This window comes from Erithacus rubecula, assembly GCF_903797595.1.
Source record: "Erithacus rubecula genome assembly, chromosome: 11".
Taxonomy (NCBI): Eukaryota; Metazoa; Chordata; class Aves; order Passeriformes; family Muscicapidae; genus Erithacus; species Erithacus rubecula.
Window position 1 is genome coordinate 14,235,058 of NC_136663.1, and position 21,066 is coordinate 14,256,123.

Consider the following 21,066-nt stretch of genomic DNA (forward strand, 5'->3'; position numbering starts at 1 on the left):
TGACTCCAAGGAATGAAGTAGTTTCCACTTCCACTTTAATCAATGAAAATTATGTCTGGAGAGATGACAGTGACCAGCATGTGCAGGAACAGTTTTAAAAGTTGTGAAAAGAACAACTGCCTACTTTCTGATCACAGAAAATCAGCAGGAGGTATCTCATGAATAATACACTTCACCATCAGCAAGTGTTCATAGCAATATTCCCAAGTTATTCATTTTAGGTTGTCATCAAATTGAAAAATAAAAACACTTCAAAATTTGCATGAGATTCAATAAACATTTGAAGATAGTTTCCACTTGCACACATAGCCTTTTGCACCATTACAGGACTTAATAGTATAATGCATTCTACAACTTGAATTAAAATCTATATTACGCTAAAATAAATGTCTTGTAAAAAGTCAATTACAAATTGCTTTAGTCTATCTGTAGCTTAATTTATCACCAAAATACAGAAAAATTCTCAGGAAATCTGATATGTTTAAAATTGCCAAAAAAGAATGTGTATTGACTTATAAATACATCTTCTTTGTATATAGTATTATCACTTACAAGAATACACTTAATAATAATAAATAAATGCTTTATTCCATTAAATTGGTGCAATCTTATCTTCACTCCATTAAAATCACTTTTGCAAAGAGCTTGATCCTGTTGTTCTTATTTCCAAGTGATATGTACAGTTTTCTTTATATCTTATGACAATTTGAACATGTTACAATAAACAACCCAAAAACTAACAGAATTAACAGACAGACTGGCTAACCAGTAAGATTCCAAGTTTGACAGGGTATATGAGCTCCAATGACTGAGATTACTTGAAAATTAAAAAATCCTTCCTGAAAACTGTAGAACAAAGAGGAAATGTTAGAAGTAACAAGAAAAAAGAATCATTGTATTCAAAACTGTAATCAGTAATTTTCAAAAGCTGTTGTCTCTTCACTCTATCATTGATTTTTGTATTTCAGTATTTCTATTCTAAGCTTCTTGGAGAAATATGGCTCTTCATTTGATACATCTCCAATGACACAAAAATACCTCCTTTCTTAGAGCAAAGGAAAATAATACAGTCTATTCATCTGGTGGCCCTACATAGCCTGTCAATGTCACATTTCACTGGCTGGCTCTTCTCCAACAGGTGTACTGAGTTTCTGAAACAGTCCGAATATGGAAAGTTGTGAGGTGGTTTCTACTCTTTTTGGTAATATATAATTACAACAACAAACAAACTCCTGACTTAGCTTCACCTCCATTTGCATAACCTCCAGAAACTACCCTGTTGGGATCATTCAGTTCCTCAAACAGTCCTGTTTCAATGACTTCTTCCTGCCACGGTATAGGGACAGCACCTGTCGCAAATTTTTTGAAGAATTTCTTGTCTTTGTCATCAAACTCAATTCCTCGTATTTCCGAGAAGTCAGCAATGTCTGCAATATCTTTGGCATAGACAACTGATGGATCTGGCACAAACGGGGGGTCAATAAGGTTTGCCTCTAACCTGTGGAAATTTATCGTTTTGAAGAAGCTGTGTTTTCTTGGGTCATCATCTTCATTCCTGCAATAAAACAAAAGTTTGTTCATCAGTGTGTTTTGCTCTCAGAGAGCTACAGGATTGCCTGTGTTTTGTACATGACAGTACTTCATATATATATATATATTTTGTGTATATATATATATATATATATATATATATATATATATATATAATATATATTCCTTTCTTCCTAACCAAGGAACACTAGATTGTACAACGTAAGCCGAGAAGCTGAAAACATTCTGATCCATTAGTCATTCCTGCACCTCTCAGGGTGTATAGCCAAGACAAGGTGCCAGGCAAGAGCTGCAGTGCTGCATCTGGAATACCCCATCCAAAGCTGCACTTCCACCAGAACTGAGCCTACAGCATGGTGGGGGCAGGGAGTATTGGATTTACTGTCCCACAAGGGTAGTTTTGTGATTGGCTCTGTATCTATAGGATAAGAGTATCTATCTATCTGTACTATAAGGTAAGAATATTAAATTCCAGAATGGAGTATATTGGGTTAATACATCTACAGACTGACTGAGCAGCAATAATCTCAAAAGGAAGCTGGTGACTGTCCAATAATCCTTTATTAATATTGTTAAAACCCAACAATAAAACCAGAAAGAATTAAATAATTGTAAATGCTTAAGTTAAATAAATCTTAAGAAAAAAAACTTCAGACCTGAGGGAGACCGTCAGCTGTAAAAGAATTAGTGAATTGTTTTACTGTAGACCAAGAGAGATACTTGTAGAATATTTGCTAGTGATAAAAATCATCTGAGCCTCAAATGTGCTTGTTGAAGCATGACCAAAGACCACAGCTTTTGAACTGTGCCTCTAGTGTCAAGGCATGCAAAGTCAGAATTTGGAATTCTAGAGAAAGGAGGAGCAGAGAGAAGCACTGTCTTTTCCACACCCATGCATTCTTTGTTCACTTGTAGTTCCTAACACATTGCTTTTTTCTTTTCCAACCTTCTTACAAAATCAAACTTAGCAAAGTGTAAGCCCTCATGTATTTCTAGACAATATTCTATGAATAAAATGTAATGCAAACCTTTGGAAAGTCTTTTTATCTTTGCAAATGTTCAGAAGCACCATATAAAATCAATAGATTTCTGTGATTATGGAAAAATCTTTATTCTTTAAAATCTTAATTTCCATACATGCAGAACAGCTTCTCCAGCTTGGCACTACTGCCTGTTCCTTGTGCTGTTGTGCCTGTTTCTGGCCTGCCCTGGTGCTCCCTGGGCACAGCAGAGATGCAATCACCAGCTGATCTTTTCAGCCCCTTGCTAGAAAATTGCCACTTTGCACTTCTACCCAGTTCTGAGCAGCCACCACCAGCCACTACCCACTGTACATCACCAGGAATGAGCAGGATGATGAATGATGGATGCTGCCATCCAGGCATGATGGAAATTAAAAATACTATGCTTTCAACCCCAAAGCACCACATGAACAAAATGATCAACATAGAGATTAAGGATTTTGACTTCTGTATAGCCAAAGGCTTGCAAAATCATCTCCTACCTTACCTAGCCAGTGATAACCAAGTACTTGAGCAGCCTGACATGATTTATTTACATTCACTGTTAGCCTGAAATGCTGTTCACATTAACTGGTGTCCTTGGGCACTGGTGAGCCAGTAGTGCTGACTGGGGAGATGCACTCACAAAAATCTCCCTTTATTTGGCTTTTCCTTTCTGTAACGTAAACCAAAAAGCACTAGAGGCTCCAAAATGGATTGCTGCAGTGTTCCTCATCCTGAAATCATAAAAAGTAAAAAAATGTAAAGCTACATGAATGCCATCTACTGGAACTGAGACATCTTCCAACTAGCTGGAGATGAACTTGAGCTCATCCTCTGTGAACTGCATTTTTATGTAACTTAAATAGGAAGAGCAAATGAACTCACATGAAGTTCATGTATTCTTCCATTTAAAAAAATTTAAATTATTACAGGTTTAGGACTTGAGATATCAATCTCAAAAAGGCTGAGTAGAGAAAAGGGGTTACATCTTTCTTGAGTTAGCTAGTGAAATCACATCTTCAGTAGAAGAGTGGAGTGTTTTAAAAGGTCAGGTGTACAAAATAAAGCTGTCTTTGAGCAGCTTTAACTTATGCAACAGGCACTGCTGTGGATAACCCAAGCTCTTGTTGTCCTTAGGAGAATTACAGTGCTAATCTTTACGTAACATAGAGCTGTCCTGAATAGTATCACCCTGTTTAAGAGGTACAGGCAGGCTTTCATGCTGTACCATGCTCAGGGTATACATCTTATTGTTTGCCTTCTCTAAGTATGGCACATCTTAAACAGCAGAAGATTAAAAATATGATGTGCAGTAACCTTTCTGTGTACATTTCTGATTTTGCTGAGGAATTTTGGAACAAAAAGCAGACAGAAAGATTGTAAATTATTCCCCTGGAAAAGGTGATGTGGTTACAGTAAGTGAATAATCTGTTGCTGGTTTTGTTTCAGGCTTGCTGAATGAACTAAACCAAGTCACTCACAATTTCTAAATTTCATTTTCCCCTACTCTTGAATTTGTTTACTTCACCAAGTGCTGTAAGTCCAAATGTCTGCAAAGTATGCTAACTTCAAATCAGAGTACTCTGAATGTTTCTGTGTCAAATTTATTTTTATAGTAAGCTCTTAAAACATAGTAAAATAATAGAGATTTTGTATTAAACGTACTCCATGTGCTTCTGAAAATAATTTTTTATGCTGCCTTGCACAGTTGCTGAGAAAATTCATCAGGCACAAGAGTAGCTGTCTGCATTTAGCAACACAGTATTAAGATATGTGTATTAATGATATATTATCTTTCATTAGGGTTAATTTTTTCAGACAAATGTTTGTCTAACATTTTGAAAAACTGTTCCATGTTGTTATGAAATATATATTTAGGAGACTACATATGCATTTTCTGTGAGATCTTTTGTCTATTCCACCTTTAGACTGGAGTAGCATCTGATATATATATTTGTATTCACAGATGATTCAAATCACTGTGTATTCTAAAGATGGGTATTATTGGTTTCCTGTTAATTTTTTACATTTTTATTATATTTCTTTAATTTGTCTATATTGCATATGTAGATCTGCAATCTGTCTAACTAGAAATGCACTAAATTATTTATACACACACACACACACCTATATCAGAGGGATCAGAGCTATTAAATATTACAAATTAAGAATTACAAGGTTTAGCTTTGCAGTTCTCTTCTTACTGAACAGTTGCTTGAAACTGCTAAGTCATGGACATATCTATCAGTCTCCATCAACCCAGAGCCACCTCTGAAGTGCCCAGAAATGTTTTGCTTTACAGGAATTTGTGCCAAATATTCTTTTTCTTCCCTGGGATGAGTCAGGATGACCAGAACTTCTACGGCATTTTTATAAAGCACTTGAGCAAAGCAGAGGGGTTAAGGTCTCTTCAGTAAGAAGCCAAAGAGGCAGCCTTGCAAATTAGATATCTGCAGGGAAGAGAATCCACATTGCAGATTTGGATTTCTGCCCACATCATTCCAGTAAGTGATACAGCCTAATATTCTGCTTTCAGTCTGCACTAGCAGAGATGCAGGTATCCACTTGAATATCCTTTATCTTTAGGAAAGAATGTGTAGGAAAAACCCTTTTGATCCTTTCTCCCAAAACTATATAGAGTCTAACACAGAAAATAACAAGAAGGCAACTCCTACGAGTCACCTGGAGTCAGGATAGAGGGTAACATTATTGCAACAATACTCCTTATTTCCATAATTTCTTCAAAACTTTCCACCTCTTTCTTCCTAGAAGTGAAAAGGAAAATTCATTATTCTGTAGCAAATTAAGAGCTAACCTATTTTTTGCAATAAGTAAAATAACTATATTGTTTGCAGCTTTAATGTCTATTGTACTGAGATTGAGAAAGCATACCTGCTTCCTAAACGGTCCTCTTTTTTCTTAGCCAAAAACATCCTGCAAATATCTTTTGCTTCCTCTGTAAAGCCGGCGTGTTCAAATTTCACCTCATCTTCCAGAGTTCTTCTTTTAACCTCATCCTTATCGACCTTTTCTTTGAAATCCTTGAATGGTGTTCGCCCAGCAATCATCTCATAAATAGAACACCCCATAGCAAACCAGTCCACGGGATAGCTGTAGTCCTCTTCCTTCAGGATTTCTGGAGCCATGTAACCATTTGTCCCAGCCTATTGCAAACACACAATGTCAGTAGTGAAATGCATATAATTAAACACACTAGTCTCTAATTCTTCCAAAATATTAGTAATTCTACTGATATATTTTTGTATCTAGAAACTCTGACCTTTTTTAAATCAAGAAACAGTAAGGTATAACTTTTGCAGTATATGGACCATATCTCTCTTTAAACATCTTTGCACATAGGAAAATTATCTTAAATATGCTTTTCAAAGGTGAAATGTCAGGTGAAATTTCTACCTAAAAGTGTTTTTTTTTAACATTCATGGCTAGCTTGCTTTCTTCCTCCATTATATTCTTTTTTTGGTTGAAGATATTCTTAGTTTTGTTGTGTCAACACAAGTGACAATCAATTTGAAAAGATTTTTAAAAATACAAAAATTGGGCAAAACAATCACTGATTCCCACTCTGTGCAGTGGTTATAACTGGTCCAACACAGGGCTCTGCTGCCAGGGAGAAAATTCTCATCAAGCCAGTAATGAGGAAGTTCTCAGCCACCTCCCTCTTGGTTTCTGGATAAATGTTCTACCACCAAGGGCCAAGAAAACACTCTTAAAAACCACTGCAATAAAGTAAACCTATGAAAATTATAATTCACAAACTACACATACTTGGGTGAAGGAACAAATTTCTGACTACAAAAAGTTGCCAGAATAAAGACTATTTGCAGCTCTAATGGCCCCTTCTCTGAGAGAAGAAATGACCACTCTGAGGGGCATCTGCCTGCTTTCTTTCCAGCCCAGCCTGCCACTTTCCCCTTGGGGGACAGGCTGCAGTTTGAAATGGCTCCTGCTGCCTCTGTCCCCAGGGAGCTGATTCACCTGGGAGGGAAGTGAAGGGATCAGCTCTCTCTGTGCTCTCTGCTGCACTGTTACACGACTGAGGATGTGGGATTTCAATCACAACAGCATTCCCTCAGCTGAACCCATGTTTACTGCTCTGTCTCATGCTCTATATTATGTATTTACTAGATGCATCTAACAGTGAAAACCTTTTAAATACTGGGACTCATGTATTACCAGTATAACAATTTAAAATAAAAAACTGTGTCTGTGCAAATCCCACTAAAACTTACTCAAGACAGGCATTATTATTGCTATCAGAATACAATCAGTGACAGAGATTCACTCCAAACTAAAACAGTTAGAAAAAGATAATGCTAAGCTCATTTGGACAAACTGTTTTTATAAAAAGAGCAGCTCAACAGATGAATTTTATTTTATGGGGTTGGATGACTCCTCTGATTTTGTATCACTACACATTATGACATATAATGTCTCCACTGTAAACAATGCGTGCAAGAGGGAACATTTTATCATCAACTACAACATAAGCTGAACAGACAGAATATTAAAATAACTTTATTTTCTCTCTTTGTAATTTTTTTTTTTACTTTTAAGGATATAGAGCAAAATCCTCCATATGGTTGAAAACCAGAAATGAGAAGAACAAAAATATCAGTCAGGTTGAAAGCAAAGGGAAAGGTTAAAAGTGAACAGTTGCCTCCCTCACTAAAGCCACAGAAGTACAGAGGAGCAGCACGGGCACTGCAGCTGCTGACATCATCCCACAGGCAATTTGTACTGCTTATACTGGGTTTCTCTAACTAAAAACATTGAGAGATATCCTGACAGCATTACATTTTTAGGTATGATTACTGCTCTGTTCAGGGAAGGGGGCAAATGCTCAAAGATGGACCACAAACCCCAGATCCACCTGGCCTCAGAAAAACCTGAACGGAGAGGTTGAAAGTAGAAGAGAAATTTTGACAGAAAAACTTGCACACAGACCTCACTGTGGATTAGTAAACACAGCTCTAAATAGGTTTCTGGAATTTTTTTTCTTTTCTTTTCTTTTTTTTTTTTGCTTCTTCTGGGAAGCAATGAACATTCTTATTTTTACTGAGATGAAGCTGGAGCACTAATGCCTTGAAGAACTATTGAGTCACATTACCATCAAAATGTGCCCTGGCAGCACAATATGGTCTTTCTGATAAAAGATTACTTTGCTGCAACTCAGCATCATCATACAGAACCTGGATACATCTGACATGGAAAACAGAAATCTGCTGTCACAGATGTGTCTCAAGGCAGCTCCTTTCAGATTGCCTCTTTCCTTCCACTTGTGTTTTCCCTTCCACAGTTGTTTTCTCAAAAGTAGCTGCCAAGTGACTTCAGTGTCTTCCATGGGCATTTTCAACACACCTCCAGCAGGACACCCCAACTGAAGGACACCATGTTTTGACATGGTGCTTGTGTTTCTCAAGAACAGAGAAAGCAAGGCCATCACCACAGACCAAAAAGACAGCATGACCACAACTTAACAGAAAACAGAATGGACCAACAACCAACAGAATGGACCAACAACAGCTTCCCTTCAGACTAAAGTGACAGGCTGTGGATGAGCTTAAATGTAAACAAGAACTAAACTTCAATGTTCTAAATTAGTAGCACTGAAATCTTGAGTTGTTACTGAGTTGATCCAACTCCATCTGAGGATGTCTAGATAAACATATCATTACTCTGATATGCCAGACCATTTCAATTCAGAATTTCATGACAGCTGGTTTTCTCATAGAATGTAATCTAAACTTGAATCTAAAACCAAATCTCTCCCAACCCTGAAGCTTTCCTTCTCTCACAATGAAGGAACAACCTAAGAAGCAGGAATTTAAACCTAATCTCATAAGATTTGAGACTTATAACCCACTAAAACATGACAATTTTATAGCAGAAGCAAACACATTTCATAAGTAATGAACAAGGATTTTTAAGGGGGAAGAAAAACAGTAAGGAGGGAGAAATACATAAAATCTATTTTTATCAAAACAGGAATTTGAAGAAAGGAAGAAAAGAGCTTAAATTTAAATTAAATCTTTTCAACCTATTTCTCTGTATGTGTAGTTTTGGCAAAATCATTTGGGAAGAAAGATGCTAAAGCCTTTAGCATTTGCTGTATTAGAGAACACAAAAAAAAGAATTATTCAGCACCTGAAAGAACATAGATACTTCAAATGAAGATTTAATTCTACCTCTGGAGAATAGGCAGCATTAGAGAGAGGGTAATACCTAACATCCCTACACAAATCATTATGGAGAACAAAACATAAAAATCAAATCATCTTTCCAGGAAAAGAGATCCTATGGCAACAGGAGTGGCAGCATCAATAACCTCAGGAGAGGTTTATCTAAGGAGGTAAAACAGAACTTCTGTGCAGGGAGTTTTTAAACTGTTCAACTCCCACTAGCAGTGAAATCTGAGCAGCAAAAAAATAATGTATTAGGTAGAAAACTTATCCACTGATTCCCAAAGCAAAAGTGAATTAAATTACTCTTGTCAGGCTGTGAAGTAAGTAAGTATACTGTAAACTACATCCTAGTGCAAAAATGATAAAAAAAAGAACAAAAAGCAAAGAAATTAAAAGCTACCACAATAGATAAATGCATTATTTTTTGAAGAGGTCTCTTTCCCACAGGCTAGTATTGAATATTTAATTAGAATTATCTGACCATGATAGCAGAACAGATATCTCCAAGTATGGGATACTGACTGATATGTCTATCATTCAGAAAATCACTAGGTTTGTATGATTTTGCAGATGTTTCAATTCATACAATTTGTAAGTAAATTTAGAAACTGTGTATTAACTGAAGTCCACTTTTTCTTACTAGATCTTACTTTACATGGATAAATTTCACTCTTTAATGGAAACAGAGAAAGTAAAAAGCCCATACTCAAACTTAATTCCTTTGTTGTCAACTCTACACTATGAGGATGTTTTGACTGAGACCAAGCACATTATTCTCTTCTTTCCTGTATAACTCCTGGTAACACAAGGACCAATTTGAACATATGTGTTAACTAATGAAGTGATCTCAGAAACACATGACATTATGCCTTCACTAACCTGGAAACATCTAATAGGACACAATAAATAAAAAAAGAATGTTATATTATCCAACTTTTTACTCGAGCCAGAAATTTTATGCCATTGTAGAGGCACAGAACATTTTGCAGTGTAGTCAGTACAACACTAGCTATTTTTGGCTTGGTCTCCATCTAATATTGTCTTTTGTGATAAGCAGGATGCCTTACTTGTATATGCTGCTTGAATTATAAAAATAGTCACTAAATTTCAGCCAATTAAATTTTAATTTACCTGCTTTTTAAAAGGGTTCACAGATCTACTTTCCCTTTATTTCACTATCTTGAGAACAACCCAAAAGACAATTTTTCAGTTATCCTCTAAAATGGAATGACCAAAATGCTGCACTTGGCTGCATTAGCAAAGAAGTTGGAGTGGTCCTGCTTTCAGTGTGATCTGACAGGGCACAGTAGAAATGACTCATCTAAAAGTATACAAATGTTTCTTTTGTGAAATGCGATCCTGCATCAATTTCTCAAAGGTCACACAATTATAATCCTTTAGTAAGTCAAGGTGTGATCCCGAGGGGCACTCAGAGGGCAGTGCAGCCGCGGGGCCCCTGCCCAGCCCAGCTCGGAGCAGCAGCGGCAGCGCAGCGCTCACGGCCCGGGGCCGCGGGCCCGGCCGGGGACAGCCCTGCAGCACCGCCCCTGTGCCAGCTCTGCGCCTTTCGGCAGCGCAGCAACAGCCAAATGGGCAGAAACGGCATTCACATCTTGCTACCTTTTCCCACAGATCTCTGCAAAACAAACTCCATTGATATAATAAACCAAACAGTAAAGCAAATCAGAATGTCTATCTTTTGTTTGCCATGGCACAAGAACTGTTGAACAGAGGAAAAAAAACAAGCTGAGTTTAGCTCTATCAGCTGTTTCCTGGGGCTCAGTCCTTCCTTCCTCCAAGGGGTGCCACTGCCTGCTTTGTTCTCTTGTCCAGCTGTTCCTCCACTCCTTCAGCAATGGCCTTAATAGACCCTGCAGGAATGCAGGAACAGACCACAGAAATCTCTTCCCTGCACACGAGCTAACAGGCCCTAGATGTGGAGAACAACGTTGATCTGCCTCTGTCACTCACTTCACCATCTTAATTCTTCTCCCAAGAGTCGCTGTGAGGAGGAACAGAGCATAATTTAAATGAGCTTAAATGAATTGCAGTTCCTCCAGTTTCTCACCATGTGTTCATACAGTAAGCTGACCCAATTAATAGGCAACCTTTTTTATTTTAAGAAGATAAAATTAAAACTTGGAAAGTCACACAGAATAAAGATTCTGGCATATTGTTAATGCTTAGCTGAGGGAGAGACCTTCTGATGGGATGGCCTATCATGAATTGTTGGGCTACTGATTCAGAGGAACACAAGGAGGACTCTTTAGAGCAGTGGGAGAAGATAATGAGAAAGACAACATTGGTGCTTAGGAGCTACTGAATCCCACATGTTTATGTAAGATTCAAGACCAAACTTCTTTTGATTTTCATGCAAGAAGATAATTTTCATATTGAAAAAAGCCCACATGGGCAAAAGCACAAAAGGGACCAAACAGATTTTTGCTGTATTAGAAAAAAACCAAAAAATGGTCCTGGGTTCAAACTCACTAACTGGAATAGTAAAAAACATCCAGCATTGGTTTTTAATCTTTTAAGCTTAGCCATCAGTAATCACTGAAATGAAGGAAGTTGTACAACAAAAGAAAAAGCCACCCCATGCAGTAGGGACTCCTGCCTGTGTGCTCCTCCTTGGGAAGAGAAATAGCCACAACATGGTTTCAGTTCAGATTCATGTTGTATGGAAGTCAAAGGGATAAAGGGCTTGAGAAAGGACAATACAGTAACTGGGCACCAGTTTTAACTTTGGATTCTAGAGCAGCTCCCCACTTTCTCTCAGGATGATCACACATAAACCTTTGCCTCAGATCCCGACCAGAGAGAGAACCTGCTAGCACTCCCACCTCAGTGAAGTGTCACCAGAAGATATCAGAAGGTGTTCACAGACAGGGAAGCCATCTGACATTATAGGATGGAGCATTTAGAACAAACAGAACACTTGGCAGAGAGTCATAAGCACACAATTAGAATTCAAGAATTACAAGGGTTTCTAGCCTTCCTGTAACATGATTTTCTCTTTGATTTCCTTTTACATTTCTCCTGATAATTTCCCATCTCTAATGTAGAAATAATAATGTTTCAGAGATATTTGTGGTCTTATTATTTAATGACCACAGACTCTTCCATAAACAGTGTTAATAATGGAGAAAACTCTCCATCTGCTTAGCTCTCTCTGTATTTTAGGAAGCTCTTCATAACAAAAATGCAAATACTGTCCCATGGCACTATGCATAGACTGCTTCCTCAGAAAGGAGGCATCAGAGAGAACTCTGGGTTCTGTGACACTGTGACTGAGGGGACAGGACTGCAGGCAGCCCTGGGAAGGGCAGGGGCCCTCCCCTGTAGGAAAAGCAGTGCAAATGTCAGTGAGGCCTGGAGAGTTACTGCTGGTCATTGAAATTCACATGATTTCATTCACCTTATCTTTCTATGACTAGTTGGAGGTACCATTCTTTAAAATGTTATTCCAAGGAGATGGGTACTGGCTGCTTCAGACCAATGGCCATATGGCCAGTTCACTATCCGTGAATTACATTCAAACAAATGAATATACAGGGAAGTCTGTAAGAGCCTAGTAGGTACATTGAGACTTCTCTATACTTTCCTAGACTCCAACTATTTGCAGTTCAAGGGCTTCCAGAGACAGAAATGGTTTCTCTCAACAAAACTTTTTTCCATTGATTGTCAACTCTCACCCTGAATCTAGATTAATTTGAAGAGCCTACAAGATGTTTTGCAAGAGTGTCCTGCAGCTTAATTACACTGTGGTTTAATATCTTTTTTAAGAACCACCCACCTGCTACCTTTCACTAGCAGATTTTAAACTCAAATAATGTGCAAAACCAAGAAGCCCCCAGTGTTTACTTGCATGTGCCTGCAATTACAGGATTTTACTTTGTCTTGCTAAAAAAATTAATTGCATGTCTGTTAACTGAAGCTACTGATGCCAGCAAGTGGAATGTCACATGTGGTCCCAGAAGAACAGAAGTACTACATTCCTCACCATTTCACAGCTTACTGTTCCTCCAATACTGCTTCTGGTCAAAGCTGTCAAATCAAAAGTCCAAAGAATTACAGTGTAAGCCAAATGTTACATTTCTTATCCAATGAAATAAAAACATCTTTGACTAGATGAGTCAATGTGTGGCAGACTAGATGATCTACCCAAGGGATCACTCCAGCATGTACACTTTTTATAGAAAATGCTCTAGCATTTATTAACTGTCAGATTTAGCTGTATGAGGAACAATGATAAAAGTCATGCTGAGACTTTGTGCTACATCATAAAGGGCCCCAATGTCATTCTCTGACAGAAAAAATGGATGGCACACTGCACGTAGGAAAAGTATTTCATGGGACATATTGCATTCTGCTAATTTGAGATGACCACAGTATCCCTTCTGCCATATCCAAAATTGCAGGAGGCAGAACGGTCCCACAAAATCATTTTTGTTCCTTCACTCTCATTATTATGGCATTCATGTAATTAGATTGGAAAAGATTCTAGGATCACCAAGCCCAACCATTAATCCAGCATTGCCAAACCCACCACTACAACACGTCCTTAAGCCCCACATCTACAAGGCTTTTAAATACCTCCAGGGATGGTGACTCCACCACTTCTCTGGGCAGCCTGTTCCAGGACTTGACAACCCATCTGGGGAAGAAACTTTCCCTGATATCCAATCTAAACATCCCCAGCAAAACTTGTCCTCTCTAGTCCTGTCCCTTGTTACCTGGGAGGTGAGTCCAATCCCCACTCTGCTACAACCTCCTGTCAGGGAGTTGTGGAAAACAGTGATGTCCCCCTGAGCCTCCTTTCTCCAGTTCCCTCAGCTGCTCCTCAGCAGACTTGTCTTCCAGACCCTTCCCAGCTCCACTGCCTCCCTCTGGACACACTCCAGCACCTCAACGTTTCTCTGGAGTGAGAAGCTCGGAAATTCTGGGGGCTGAGAAGCCCAAGTGCAACCTCACCAGCACTGAGCACGGGAACAGTCACTGCCCTGGTCCTGCTGGCCACAGGCCAGGATGCCATTGGCCTTCTTGTCCACCTGGGCACACACTGGCTCATGTTCAGCCAGCTGTTGACCAACAACCCCCTTTTCCCACCGGGCAGCTTTCCAGCCACTCTTCCCCAAGCCTGTAGTCTGCAGAGGGCTGCTGTGACCCAGCTGGCAGGACCTGCTGCTTTGCCTTGCTGAACCTTGTAGAATTGCCATCAGCCCATCAATCCAGCCTGTGCAGATCCCTCTGCAGAGCCTTCCTGCCCTCCAGCAGATCCACATTCCCACCCAACTTGGTGCTGTCTGTGAACTCACTGAGAGTGCACTTGATCCCCTTGTCCAGATCATTAGTGAAGACAGGCGTGGCCCAGGACTGAGCTCTGGGGACCCCAGCTGTGACCAGGTGCCAGCTGGCTGGAATTCCATTCCCCATTCCCTGGGCCTGGCCATCCAGCCCCTTTTCACCCAGCAAAGAGCCCAGTGCAGGCCACCAGCAGCCAGGCTCTCCAGGAGATGCTGTGGCAAACAGTGACACAGGCTTTACTCCAGTCCAGACAGACACATCCACAGCCACCTCCTCATGCACAAAGCAGGTCACCCTGCCATGGAAGGAGATGGGGATGGGCAAGCAGGACCTGCCTTTCCTAAACCCACGCTGGCTGGGCGTGGTCCCCTGGCTGTCCTGTATGTGCTGCATGACCCCACTAGGATGATGTAGTCCATGACCTTCTCTGGTACCAAGGCCAGGCTGACAGGTTGGTGGTTTCCTGGATCCTCCTTCCAGCCCTTCTTGTGGATGGCTATCACATTTGCTAATATCCAGCCAACTGGGAGCTTGGTTTTCCAGGACTGCTGGGAAAGTCATGATGGGAAGTAACTTGGTGAGCACTTCTGCCTGCTCCCTCAGTACCCTTGCACTGATCCCAGCTGGCCCCACAGACTTTTAAGGGTAAGGCTGCATTCTGTAAAGTATGTTTCAGAGATTAAAAAATCTGAAACACCTGGCATGACGACACACTCATAATGATGGCGATTACCAAAACTTTTAAGAACAAAGTTCTGCTAGTAAAAACATAATCAATTTTACGTTATACTTCCAAATGTATAAGCAAAACAGCAGTTCCTCTAATTCTGAGCAAATGAAGAGCTGTCATTTTTCAAAGTGCAAAGGAATAAGAAATTTTTACAGAATCTTATCCAATAAGAATGCCATGGGATAATGAACAAAGGTCAACTGTAGAATAGCTTGCTGAATTATTTTTTATTTCACAAGTCTAAACCCTCCTCCTGCTTTTCAGCTGCCTTGAAATTAAACTGCAAGTTTCAGGAACATCTAAATAGATTTCCTTGTGTTTTCCTAAGAAATAGAATCTTATAATAAACAAACATACAGGAGGGCAAAAGGACGTTTTGAGTAAGATTTTAACCAAAACATGTTTTTCCTATAAAAATATTATGATGTCCTTCAAATATATAAAACATAGCACAGGAAAACTGTGAAGCCTGAAACCTCTGAAGATATGAATGCACTTTTATAAATACTACAAAAATATGTTTATGTTATTTTTCACAGTTATTATGTCAATATTTAAGCTCTCTGGCTCACATGCATCTGCACAAAAGTTCTTCTTCACAATTGACATGCAACAGTTGCTTTTCACAAAAGCCATACCCAGTAAGGTCAGAAAATTCCTCCCTAAATAAACAGCAAATACACACTAACTTCTGGTACACACCAACTTCTGGAAAAATGGAATTAACTTGGGATGGAAGCTCCTCATGTCTGTCATATGCAAAAAACCCCTAGTGCTAGAATCAATCTGGTGTGTACATACCCAAACAAAACACTTTGCCCATGTAAAAGCCATCTTTGCAGGCTTTCAGTTTCTCCTTGTTGTCTATTTCAATTATGTAAGACAGAGAAAATAATAAGATTTAAAAAGCCATAATTTTAAGATACAAACTGCTTCCTGCAGGGTCTGATTAACACATCAGATCAGATGCAACAGGCATATTTATAGGGAGTCAAAGTAACATTTAAAGTATTGAACAGTTTTATTACCACTAGGTAGGAGTTTGTTTCTGTTTCCAGCAATGTCAGTAAAAGCTCTGACTGAGTAAATGTGCACAGACACATTTCTTGGTAGATTGCACAGCTGCATGTAACTATCATGAGAAGATCCCATATAATCCATGTATGTTTAATGAAGGAAAATGACATTGTAAGTAGATTTCAATGGTTTTCTACTTTTATTTTCGAGACTGTTATTATTCAAACTTGTGTATTTTAATTTTTTTTTTTGTTGTGATTTTTCCATTCTAGGGCCAGCTGGCACTTCACAAAGGCAAATCAGCACACTTAGTGAAATGAAAGTTTTTTTAATTTTGTAATTATTACTGTATCAATTACTCACAACTACACTACAAGTTCAAAGTAAATTCACACAAAAAGCTGGATGTTTATCCTTGCTTCTTTAGCATTGAAAAGAGAGGGAGAAAACTAAAGCTGGGTATCCAACTCTTTCAAGATTTTTGTAAGGAACAGTTTCTGAAAGCAAGATATTTTTATTTTGAATAGTTATGAGCCATTGGTATGGAGCACACAAGTGCTTTCAAAAGGAGTGTATGTAATAGCAGTACTTAAAGGATACCAAGGCCACTTCTTCAATTACATAAGTATGGAATCATCAATTGCACAATGCTTTTTCTGAAGCATAAACACACTTTTTTTTTTTTTTACTAAGACCACGTTGAAGTCATCCATCTCAAATTCAAAAAACCTTTCTATCCACAAAGAACATTTCTTTGGCTGATGAACAGTACATAAACACTACAATTTTGCAGAAACCCTCAAAGAAAACTTGGAAAACATCTAAAACAGGAACTTATTAACAAGCTTATTACTTGTGCCATGTGATAACCTAATCACCTAATAAGATTTACAAAAGGGATTAATGGATCCTCCAGCTGATGTATGGGTGATGTGCATTTATGAGGATACATGAGAGGACAGGAATAATTTCTGCTTTGAAAGCAGAACAAATTTAATCTTTAATGGCTTGTACAGCTATGAGAGTGCACAAAACTTTCAGAATTCATCAAAATTGTGTGTTTTTTGCAATCTTTAATGAAATGAATACACAGATAAATCCATATATTATATACTACAGATCAGCAGCAATATCCCTTAATTAGTAACTGAAACATTTTTAGAGGCTTTCAAATATGACTATTTTCCAGAAATGCAAAAAAAAAAAAAGGGAATTATTAACTCATTTACAAAAATGAATATAAAAATATTTTTCCTCCATGTCCTATTTCAATGTAATGTATGACTAAAACTGCATATAACTGAAATTCCTTACAACACATTGCAATCATGTAGTACATTATTCATTGCAGTTTTTGCTCTAATAGAAGCACCCATATAATGGTGAATAGAGCTTCTAAAAACAAAAGAAAAGGCACTAATGATTTGATGGCTGTCATAGATGAGGAGGAACAATAAAACAACCACCTTGTCCAATATTGCTTTGAGATTCTACCCTAATACCCACAGAAGTGGTTACGTAATGCTAAATACACTCTTTAATTTTGAGGGGTTTTTTCCTTCTGCCAAACCTCACATATTTACAAGTAAGAAAAAAGTGCCCTTTAACAAAACTATTTGTTCTGATCATAGTAACTGCATGGCCCTCTAACTTGCAAAGCACAGTAAGGTTTCTACCTTTGGGTTCACTGATGAAAATGCCATGTTTACAAACAGAGCAACATTGTTATTTCACGTAAGCTCTACTGAAACACCTGCCTTAGCATCCACAGAAGCTGCATGTTTGTATCCATAACACCATGTGGCTTAATTCAAAAAATTATTTACTATCTATACATACAGGAATTCCCACATTTTCTTTCAGAAAGAACTAAAACCACTTACAGTACAAACTTCTTCAATTGTCAGGAAAAGATCCTTCAAAATTACTGAATTTAACAGCATCAAAAGATGTGCACTCAAATATATAATGTAGAAGGCCATTAGCAGATCCTCTCTTCTACTCAATTTCTGATGTGAACTTGGGCAGTTTAACATACACCTGTTTATAAAGGTGCTTCCATTTCTTCATATTCTTAGTGTATTTCCGACACATTCTTATTATACACATCTCTAAGGTCCAGATACCTTGAGAGAATTATGTCCTTTTCACAGTTAAGGTACCTGAATACATATTTCTAGTGTAAATCTCCTGGCATTATTACAAATCCAGGTTAGTTTGGGATGACCACAGGCACAGCTGAAGTGCTGCACAATCTAATTCTCACAAAATCCAGCTGGTCATCCATCTTTTTCTTCCTATACATGTAGACAGGTATGGACATTTACAAACCAATAAGTCTGCTAACTTTTTCAGGAATTAATTTGTGAGGGGAAGGAAGGTTGGAAGTCATTTATTATGCAGCACCATGCACACCTGCAATACGACCAGTAGCATCACTTAAGAGTAATATGTAAAAAATTGTATTCTCCTAGGAGCAAAAGTGGAATACAGGAGTCATATCTTTGACTGCTGCTCATTAAACAACTGGTTAAATCCCTGACTATGCAGTATTCTATAAGGTACAAAGCATCTGCCTCTCTAAAGTCATTGGTTCAAGAGCTTATCTTAAAAGTCAAGTAGATTCTACTGTTTCTGTGCAAAATAAGTAATTTTACCACATGCAGCAGCTAAGGAGTTAATAAACCAAATCTTCTTATGACCTGTCTCTCATAATGAAATTATTACATTAGGTCTTTGGCAAAGAATCAATTCTGGGGAATTAAGTCTTGGACTCATACAGCATTTAGAAATAGAATGGCTTCACTTCCCACTGCCCACATTCAAAGAATTTGTACTCACCCTCTGGGTGATGCTTTTTCCCTCTCGGACTTTCACTGCCAATCCAAGATCAGACAGTCTGCAATTCCCATTATCATCCAGGAGCACATTCTCTGGTTTCATATCCCGGTACACAATTTTGATGGAATGAAGATGCAGAATCCCACAGGTGATCTGAGCTGAGTAAAAGATGATCCTTTTCATTTCCAAACCCCTTTCTCCCACATTGTAGATGTGATACTTCAGATCCCCTCCATTCATGAGGCTCATAACAAGACACAGGTGAGTTTTGGTCTCGTAGGCGTAAGCTAGTTTGACTATGAAAGGGCTGTTGATCTTCTCCAGGATTTCTTTCTCCAGCAGTGCCATCTTCTCTCCACATTTCTTTTTCAACCTTTTCTTATCCAGTTTCTTGCAGGCATACATCTTGCCAGTATTTTTGACCTGGATGGCACAAACCTAGAGAAGATGCACATGGAAAGGTAACGAAGGAATTTTACACAGAGACTGGAATATCGAGGGTAGTAACAGGCAGGAACTGGGGAATCACTGATGCCTATTAGTAGCTGCTGATGCTAACTTCTATGATGAGTATATTAGCACAGAAAACAAGGCAAAAAAAGCACACAATCAGTTCTGTTCTGGACCAGTAGTATATGATGGCTCTGAGGCAAAGCTATTGAGGATGCCACTAGTAGATACACATTACCAAATAAAAGAAACAAGGACAAGAACAAAAATCTGTAATCATGAGAATAAGCAGCATATGCAGATTGCATCTGTACAGTTAAATTCTCTTGACTCTGAAAAAAACCTCCATACTGTCGTTTGGGAACAGATCCTGATGTGTGCTTTTCCCTAAATTCCACCTAGGAATTATCTGGGAGTGTGTGGGATAGCTCAGGCTAAGATGATGTCAAGGAGCTCACTCAAATAGTTAACTACATGAACATAAATGCAAGTTTTTGTAAAGAAGTCTGCTTTTTTATTAGCATAGATAAAGAACATAAAAACACTAAAGTAGCTTTTTACTAACAAGAGCCTTTATCACAGTATAAATAACCCAGCCTGATTTCTGGAATACGGGCAATCTGAAGGGGCACATTTGACAAATCTGACAAATTTGACAATGGCTTAATCCACTGCTCTTTGCAAACCCTCTTGCTAGTTTTGAAAGGGGAGAGATGACTCACATCCTTAAAAGTACAAGCTCTTACCTCTCCAAAGCCACCTTTGCCCAGCACTCGGAACTCAGAGAAGTATCTATCAGTTACTGGTTGCTTCTCAAACACTTTCCATTGGATGAATTTGTCATAGAAGGGGCTGTTCTGAAAGTCCCGGAAGGGCTTGTCTTTAAAGAAGACTTTGGTTTCCTCCTTGGCCAGCTGTGTGATGTTTTCATAGTCTTTTGCAGTTGCTGCTTTGCATTTGCTGACCAAGTCAGAACTCATGAAAGACAGATAGTTTTTGGCGCCTTCCTTAAGAAAAGTGGTGACAATATTCTCCATGGTACTGTTCTTGGCATTGTCATCTGCCAGCTCCCAGTTTGACACCTCATCCAGGAAGTCCCTAGCTACCAAATATTCTGGCACTGTCTCTAAGAAGTCTCTGAAGAATCTCTTGCCAATGGGCTGCTGTTCACAGATGTTCTCATAATCACCACCAACAGACTCTCTGTGCTGTTTGCACTCATCAATCTTGGGCAGCGAGAGGCTCCTACGCCTCTTTTGCATTTCCCTGGTGTCTCCATCTCCACTCTTCCTTGCTTGGAGGTAGGCAGTGTTGGCAATCAGGTTGTCGAGCCCCCCCAGGTCACACATCTTGGCAAGCTCTTGGGGTGGCAGAGCCTGGTTCAGACAGAATGAGTAACTGGCCCAGGAGTTGTGCTGTAACTGCACTGGACTTCTCCCTGCTAGTGGTGTGTGAGGGCTTCTGAAAAACACCAGAGAGACTAACTGCTTTTGCATTAAATACCTCTCAAGGATTTTCACTAAGTACCTTTAGGTATAGGCACCATTTGTGGAAAGTGACTGGTAAGAGGTTTCTCTGTAAGAAGCTTTGAGTTTACTATGTATAGCTGAGGGATGACATCCTAGGCAAACCTTCCCACTGGCAGTACCAAGCGCACGTGGTTCAGCTGGTGTTTTTCAGAATGGGCCCTGATAACCTTTAAATGTACCAAGATTCCCTCAGCATGCACTGCCCCTGTCTGCTGGGAACATGCAGAGATTCTTGGCTGCAATACATTCACTCTCCAACTCAGGCACTTCAGCCACAGTCAGCAGGACAAGCCTGGATATCCCCCAGTTGACATCAAACACCAGCAGACCAACAGCTGGTTTTATGAAAAGCTTTTATCACAAAATTGCCATGCCTAAAAGATCTTGACACAGATGAACATGAGATGTTGAGCTTTAAATTACCACAAAATTCA

The 21,066-nt window shown here is 38.9% G+C and overlaps 1 protein-coding gene across 1 annotated transcript; it reads right to left on the reverse strand.

The window, feature by feature from the left end:
* Positions 1–566: 566 nt before the first annotated feature.
* On the reverse strand, positions 567–20,740 carry GRK7 (G protein-coupled receptor kinase 7). Its single transcript, XM_079315342.1, has 4 exons — positions 19,850–20,740; positions 18,654–19,091; positions 5,448–5,719; positions 567–1,555 (listed from the first exon to the last, which is right to left on the reverse strand). The coding sequence occupies exons 1-4, from the start codon at positions 20,597–20,599 to the stop codon at positions 1,213–1,215; spliced, it is 1,803 nt and encodes a 600-aa protein (XP_079171468.1). The 5' UTR covers positions 20,600–20,740; the 3' UTR covers positions 567–1,212.
* Between the last annotated feature and the right edge of the window lie 326 nt (positions 20,741–21,066).

Coding starts and splice junctions, on each gene's coding strand:
- GRK7 (XM_079315342.1), bottom strand. CDS start 20,599: ATGCAAAAGCAGTTAGTCTCTCTGGTGTTTTTCAGAAGCCCTCACACA. Junction 19,092..19,849: donor GCAAAGGTGGCTTTGGAGAG/GTAAGAGCTTGT, acceptor CATCTTCTCTAG/GTTTGTGCCATCCAGGTCAA. Junction 1,556..5,447: donor GAGGACCGTTTAGGAAGCAG/GTATGCTTTCTC, acceptor GTTTTATTGCAG/GAATGAAGATGATGACCCAA.